This window comes from Daucus carota, chromosome 4 (assembly GCF_001625215.2).
Source record: "Daucus carota subsp. sativus chromosome 4, DH1 v3.0, whole genome shotgun sequence".
NCBI classification, from domain to species: Eukaryota; Viridiplantae; Streptophyta; class Magnoliopsida; order Apiales; family Apiaceae; genus Daucus; species Daucus carota.
In genome coordinates, this window is record NC_030384.2 from 22,173,728 (window position 1) to 22,181,496 (window position 7,769).

At 36.8% G+C, this 7,769-nt stretch overlaps 1 protein-coding gene across 1 annotated transcript; it reads left to right on the forward strand.

The window, feature by feature from the left end:
• The first annotated feature begins 271 nt into the window (after nt 1-271).
• Nucleotides 272-7,211, forward strand: LOC108217018 (pleiotropic drug resistance protein 1). Its single transcript, XM_064091186.1, has 24 exons — nt 272-591; nt 938-1,058; nt 1,153-1,241; nt 1,379-1,463; nt 1,556-1,715; nt 1,817-1,893; nt 1,980-2,033; nt 2,125-2,215; nt 2,339-2,640; nt 2,739-3,020; nt 3,098-3,414; nt 3,506-3,666; nt 3,780-3,881; nt 4,010-4,147; nt 4,231-4,250; nt 4,314-4,460; nt 4,541-4,873; nt 4,983-5,273; nt 5,361-5,444; nt 5,528-5,661; nt 5,755-5,982; nt 6,074-6,245; nt 6,390-6,644; nt 6,951-7,211. The coding sequence occupies exons 1-24, from the start codon at nt 272-274 to the stop codon at nt 7,209-7,211; spliced, it is 4,224 nt and encodes a 1,407-aa protein (XP_063947256.1).
• Nucleotides 7,212-7,769: the final 558 nt, after the last annotated feature.

Sequence of the window (7,769 nt, forward strand, 5' to 3'; positions counted from 1 at the left end):
TCTTCCCAGATGTTTTTTTTTGTAATATCACATCTTAGAAAGATTGAGTATTGTTTTTATGATTTTCTGATTCGAAACTTACATTTTTTAAATATGTTCTAGTTCTGTAACATCCGAACTAAGTTAAAAATTTTGTAACTTTTGTATTTATTTTCGACATTGTTGCCTTTTTCTGATATCTTGATTTTTGGCAGCTTTGATTTTGAACATTATGAACTTATATAAATAGTGATCCTGGCCTATTGTCACAGAGATTAAGTTTTAGTAAGCAATGGCAAGTAACAGTCTAAGACTCAGTAGTTCTTCAGTTTGGAGAAATAGTGTAGATGTTTTCTCACAGTCATCAACAAGAGATAGTTATGATGATGAGGAAGCTCTCAAATGGGCTACTCTGCAGAAACTGGCTACTTATAATCGTCTCAAGAAAGGCCTTCTCGTTAAGTCGAATGGTTCTGGTGGAAATAGTATAGATGAAGTTGACATTCAGAATCTTGGTGTTCAAGAGAAGAAGGAGCTCATAGAAAGACTAATGAGAGATTCTGAAGGTGGTAATGAGAAGTTCTTGCTCAAACTCCGGAAAAGGCTTGACAGGTTTTGGTTATGAGAGCGGATTTTGCTTTGCTTTGCTCTTTCTTTCAAGTATATGATGATGTTTAGTCTCTCCGTCCCAATTTGTATGAGCGTCTTTGACTTGCACGGTTTTTAAGAAAAAAATGCTTGACTTAATCTTAATCACATGAAAAGAGTTAGTGGGTGTTAAATAAGTGTAGTTTATGAATGTGTGGTTGTAATATTCTTAAACAGATGTTATAAAGGGAAGGTTCGTTGTTTTTAGGACATTCAAGAAAGGAAAGCGATTCATATAAAATGGGACAGAGGGAGTATATTGTAAGATGTTTCAGTTCTTTGGTGTGATAAACTGTTTACAATATTGCAGGGTTGGGATCGATTTACCGAAAATCGAAGTCAGATTTGAGCATTTGAAAGTTGATGCAAAAGTTTATGTAGGAAGCAGGGCTTTACCAAGTTTTCTGAATTCTGTGTGGAATATGCTGGAGGTAAATATATAAATGCATTGCATATATTTTTTTTTAAATTTTTTTTGTTGTTCATTTGTTGGTTTTATTTCTAACAATTCTCTGTAATGAAAAGGGCTTCTTCAACTGCCTCCACATACTACCAGATAGAAAGAAGAATTTGTCTATACTTAGTGATGTTAGTGGAATAATCAAGCCTGGCAGGTAACTTGACTAGATGGAAAATTTTATTTTGATTGGCATCTTTTTTTCCCCCCTGTTTACTAGAATTTTGAAATATGTTCTTTTGTTAAGTAAATTAATTCTTTGAAAATATTATTTACTATGTAATTTATTTGCAGAATGGCATTGCTACTAGGCCCACCAAGTTCTGGCAAGACAACATTGTTGTTGGCTTTGGCAGGAAGGCTTGATTCTGATCTGAAAGTATAAGAGCTGCAGCTTCTTTCTACATGGAGTTTATCTTTTTTGTGATCATGGCTTGCTAGCTCATCAAATTCTTAATTCTGCAATGCTAGGTTTCCGGGAGGGTGACTTACAATGGTCATGAAATGCATGAATTTGTACCCAACAGGACAGCTGCATATATCAGCCAAAATGATTGCCATATTGGAGAATTGACTGTGAAAGAAACCTTGGCTTTCTCTGCTAGGTGCCAGGGAATCGGATTTCGTTATGGTCAGAAATAGCGTAAATAAATTTTTGTAGTAATACATTTCTGATTAATCACCTGTCACGGGATTCACTGAACTGACATGAATTTTCTCTTATATTTGTAGAGATGTTGGCTGAACTGTCAAGAAGAGAGAAAGAGGCAAATGTTAAGCCAGATCCTGATATTGATCTCTTTATGAAGGTAATTTATGATCAAGTCAAATTGATGTTCTTGCATAGAGTTTTGCTTTCATTAAACAATTTTCTATGTCGTCTCTGCTGATTCAGGCTGCTGCAACTGAAGGACAAGAGGCCAGCGTGGTCACAGATTATGTGCTGAAGGTATTAATGATTACATTACTAAGATTTAAAAGAAATGAATGGAGCGACCTAAATTCGTATATCACACCATCCGTCTTGTTTTCTTTTGTAGCTTTTGGGATTAGATATATGTGCAAATACAGTGGTTGGGAGTGACATGATGAGGGGTATTTCTGGAGGGCAGAAGAAGCGGGTTACTACAGGTACTAAAAATTTCATTTATTCTAAGGCAAACACAAATCCTCAATAAATGGGGCATATTTAATAATATGATTTTAGTTGGATTGTATTTGAATAACTTATCAGCTCCAAATGCATCACTGCAGGTGAGATGTTGGTTGGACCATCAAATGCTCTTTTTATGGATGAGATATCTACTGGTTTGGACAGTTCGACAACATATCAGATTGTGAATTCACTGGGTCACACAGTCCACATTCTTGAAGGAACTGCAGTCATCTCCCTTTTGCAGCCAGACCCTGAGACTTATAATCTATTCGATGATATTATCCTCCTATCTGATGGCCATATAGTTTACCAAGGTCCTCGGGAACACGTGCTTGAGTTTTTTGAATCTATGGGTTTCAAGTGTCCAGACAGGAAAGGAGTCGCAGACTTCTTGCAGGAAGTAAGTTCAACATGATTCTGTATCATTCAACTACTTGACATTAGTTTTCAAGACATCCATATTGATTTATGTACTTTCAATCTTTTATGTGTTTGTAGGTAACATCAAAACAAGACCAGGAAAAATATTGGCTGCACAGAGATGAGCCTCACAGATTTATTCCAGCCCAAGAATTTTCTAAAGCTTACCAAGCATTCCATGTGGGCCAAAGAATGAGAGTCGATCTTGGAACTCCATTTGACAAGAGCAAAAGCCACCCAGCTGCTTTGACAACTAATAAGTTTGGAGTTAAGAAGATGGAACTCTTAAAGGCATGCACCTCAAGAGAAATCTTACTTATGAAACGGAATGCATTTTTATACATCTTCAAATCGAGCCAAGTAAGTATTGTTCCCTCTATGTGCAGAATATTAAGTACAAGAATTGTTGACTCCAACTAACAAATGTTATCTTTTAGCTTTTCTTAATGGCGTTGATTGCAATGACACTGTTCCTGAGAACTAATATGCACAAAGAATCAGTAAAAGACGGAGGCATATACATGGGTGCTTTGTTTTTTACAGTTACATGCATAATGTTTAATGGAATGCCCGAAATGGCTATAACAATGGGAAGGCTCCCCGTGTTTTACAAACATAGGGACCTTCAATTCTATCCCCCATGGTCATATTCCCTGCCTGCATGGATCATCAAGATCCCTATTTCAGTTATTGAAGCTTTTGTTTGGATAGTCCTCACCTATTATGTTATCGGATTGGATCCAAATGTTGGAAGGTAAAAGATTATAAATTTTGTCAATTTTCATTCTTTCTATGTTGGAAGGTATGTTTTTTTGGCTCTCTAATGGTGAACTATCCTATTACAGGTTGTTTAAACAGTACCTACTGTTAGTACTACTCAACCAGATGGGTACTGCATTATATAGGTGCATTGCAGCAATCGGTAGGACTTTGGTTGTTGCAAACAAGTGTGGTTCATTTGCACTGCTTATTCTTTTTGCGCTTGGAGGCTTTGTCTTATCACGAGGTAAAAACTGCAACTTGAACTTTTTTAACCCGTCTCTCTGTCTGGCTTCTGGTTGGACACTTCAACTAACCTCATTCCCTCTTACTGGCGATGGGGCTAATTCTGTGGAACAGATAATGTACATGTTTGGTGGATATGGGGGTACTGGCTTTCGCCAATGATGTATGGGATGAATGCAATTGCAGTGAATGAATTTCTTGGCCATCAATGGAATCGTGTAAGTTTTGAGCTTAAGATAATACTCATACGCTTGTTTTCTTGTTTGCGTTAAGACTTAAGACCAATTAAGCTAAAAACTTGTGGATGGAACTTTTTTTGTCACAGGTTGTACCAAACACAACAGAGCCACTAGGAATCATGATTTTGAAATCACGAGGGTTCTTCCCATATGCTTATTGGTATTGGATAGGAGTTGGGGCACTGCTTGGATTTACATTACTTTTCAATTTCTGCTTCACATTGGCTCTCAGTTTTCTTGACCGTAAGTATCATATAATTCTTAAATTTAGTATCTTGTTTACTCATTTCAACAAATCTTGTAATGGTATTCCTGTACTGCTGTAGCTATTGGGAAGCCTCAAGCTGTTATGCCAGAAGAAAGTTACGAAGGCAGAAGTAGAGAGAGCATTGATCAGGGGTCTGTTAAGGGCCGTTCACATGCGGATAAAGGTGATCAAATTAGAAGAAACTCACATGGTGAGGCTAATCATAACAGGAGAAAGGGAATGGTTCTCCCTTTTGAACCACACTCAATAACATTTGATGACATTACGTACTCTGTTGACATGCCTCAGGTAAATTAGTGATATAAAGTGCTATAATTTATCTGTTTAGATATATGAACTTATATTTTTTTTCTTTATGACCATAACAGCAATTGAAAGAACAAGGCATACCTGAGAATAAGTTGATGCTCCTGAAAGGTGTGAGTGGGGCTTTCAGGCCAGGTGTTCTCACTGCTTTAATGGGTGTCAGTGGTGCTGGAAAAACAACTTTGATGGATGTACTGGCTGGTAGAAAAACAGGTGGATATATTGAAGGTCATATTACAATCTCCGGATATCCAAAAAAACAAGAAACTTTTGCCCGGATATCTGGATACTGTGAACAGAATGACATTCATTCACCTCATGTCACTGTCTATGAGTCCTTGCTCTACTCAGCATGGCTGCGCCTGCCTTCAGATGTTAATTCTGAGCGTAAAAAGGTTGGATGTTATGCTGTATTACATTGATGATTTGTTTTTTGTTCAATGTTAAGACTAGAATAAGATGCAGAGAACTCGAACATAACTTAACTCTTTGGAACATCTGCAGATGTTTGTTGATGAGGTCATGGAACTTGTTGAACTAAAATCATTGAGGGATGCACTTGTTGGCCTGCCAGGTGTAAGTGGGCTATCAACTGAGCAGCGGAAGAGACTAACTATTGCGGTTGAGCTAGTGGCGAACCCATCAATAATATTTATGGATGAGCCTACATCAGGACTGGATGCAAGGGCGGCTGCTATTGTTATGAGAACAGTGAGAAACACCGTTGACACAGGAAGAACCGTCGTTTGCACCATCCATCAACCAAGCATAGACATATTTGAAGCTTTCGATGAGGTAAAAATGGTTAATACATGTAATGAACATTCATTGTTATTTACTTAATTATACAAACATTAACTATTGAAAAATCGGTTTCTTTAGTTATTACTTATGAAACAAGGAGGACTGGAGCTGTATGTTGGACCAGTGGGACGCCATTCCTGCGAGCTAATCAAATATTTTGAGGTAAGATGACCTAAAGTTATGCAATTGAATGCTTTGAAGGTTCCATCAATTTCTGAAACATTATTGTTTTCAAAATATACAAGGAAATAGAAGGGATAAATAAAATTAGGGAGGGATATAATCCAGCCACTTGGGCCTTGGAAGTTACAAGTTCAAATCAAGAACTGATTCTTGGAGTTGATTTTACTGAAGTTTATAGGAATTCAGATCTGTACAGGTTAGTAAAATATTGTTACATAGTTTCCCTTTTAGTTTCAGTCAATGCAACTGCTTTTGTTCTCACATATTCACACAACTTTAAATGATGCAGAAGAAACAAGGCTCTAATAAAAGAATTAAGTACCCCTCAGCCGGGATCAAGGGATCTGTCGTTCCGTACTCAGTACTCTCAGTCATTCCTCATCCAGTTTTTGACATGCCTATGGAAACAGAGGGCATCATACTGGCGAAATCCTCCCTACACTGCAGCCAGATTCTTCTTTACTACATCTATCGCGTTGTTGTTTGGGACAATGTTCTGGGATCTTGGCAACAAGAGGTGATAAAATATTTTCATTACAAGCTTTATAATCCAATGTCTGAAAATACTGAATCTCTTTGTCTGTCTATCTGATGTACCAATTATGCAGGAGGGTTCGACAGGATCTGTTCAATTCTATGGGATGTATGTATAGTGCAGTAACCTTTATTGGGATCCAAAATGCTTCATCTGTGCAGCCCGTGGTGGCTGTCGAAAAAACAGTATTTTACAGAGAGAGAGCTGCTGGAATGTACTCTTCCATGGCTTATGCATTAGCTCAGGTAAAGACTGGATTGGTTCCATATGCACATACATTATTCAAGAACCATTTGCCTTTCTAAGAGTCATTTTTCACTTATAAAAATGAAGCATATTAAACTACAAATTATTTTATGACTGAGCTGATTTTGTTCTACAATATTCAGGTGCTGGTAGAAATACCATACATTTTTGTGCAAACTGTGGTGTATGGTGTTATTGTTTACTCGATGATCGGATTTGAGTGGACTGCGGCAAAATTCTTCTGGTACATATTCTTCATGTTTGTGACATTATTGTACTACACCTTCTTTGGCATGATGACTGTGGCTGTGGCTCCCAACCCAAGCATCGCTTCTATTGTATCTGGGTTGTTTTTCGGATTATGGAACTTGTTTGCTGGATTTATTGTCCCTAGAACTGTAAGTTCTTTTTTCATTCTTCAGTTGATTAAAATTCATATACTAAACATGCAACATACAATTATGACACTGATTCAAGTGAGAACAATTTTTTTGTGAGAACAATGAGAACAGCTGTGCACTTTTCAAAAAGTGCACAACCATTGTTTTGTAGTTACTTTAACTTTTTTAATATTGTATTGTTCTGGAGCAGAACAATAGTGCTCTCAGTGTTCTCACGCTAAAACGTGTTCTTCAGAGAGCGCGACCCATACAATTATAGTACTAATGAAACTCTGATACTATTTCTTTTGTTTGGTAATAAAGAGGATACCGATATGGTGGAGATGGTACTACTGGGCAAATCCTGTTGCATGGACATTGTATGGGCTCTTGGCTTCTCAGTATGGAGATGTGAAGGATGTGCTGGAGGATGAACATGTTAGTGTCGCGGAATTCTTGCAGACGTACTTTGGATATGAGCATGACTTTATCGGAGTTTCTGCAGCTGTTGTTTCTGGTTTTACACTTTTATTTGCTTTCGTTTTCGCCTTGTCAACTAGAGTGCTCAACTTTCAGAACAGATAGTTATTATTGTAAAATGCTGACAATATAAACTTATGATCAAGTCAAGGAGTGTGTTAAAGTTGAGAGTTTAGGTGAGATGAGAAGGGCTGTTAGCAAATAGGAGTAGGAGGATAAATTTGTTAGGATAAACCAAACCTAAAAAGTAAACTCAATCAATAAAATGAATGATATACAACAAAACCAAACCTAATAAAATGACAGAAATCCTTCCTCAAAAAAGATGATTATTAAAGGAAATAAATCAAATAAATTAAATCATTAAAAGAGTTCGGGACTTTTCACCGGATAAAACCGATGGAAGCTTTGTCGGCTACAGAATTTAAGAGTAAGATGGTGCCGAGAGAAAAAGAGAGTTGAAGAATTTCTCATATGATAATTCCATTATTAAAAATAAATAAATATTCTAATCATGGATTTTTTTTTTTTTTTGACAGATATTCTAATCATGGATTAATATTTGACACAGACAAGAATATCATCTGATCTATGTAGTGTATGCTATAAGCAGTATGTTGTTTGAATACGTTGTTTTAGTGAAATATCAAAAGTACCAAATAA

What these genes read in the sequence shown, in the direction of transcription:
- LOC108217018 (XM_064091186.1), top strand. Translation starts at nt 272, where the DNA reads ATGGCAAGTAACAGTCTAAGACTCAGTAGTTCTTCAGTTTGGAGAAAT. An exon ending in ATATTGATCTCTTTATGAAG is followed by an intron (nt 1,894 to 1,979) that starts GTAATTTATGAT and finishes CTGCTGATTCAG; the next exon opens with GCTGCTGCAACTGAAGGACA. An exon ending in AGCTAATCAAATATTTTGAG is followed by an intron (nt 5,445 to 5,527) that starts GTAAGATGACCT and finishes AAAATATACAAG; the next exon opens with GAAATAGAAGGGATAAATAA.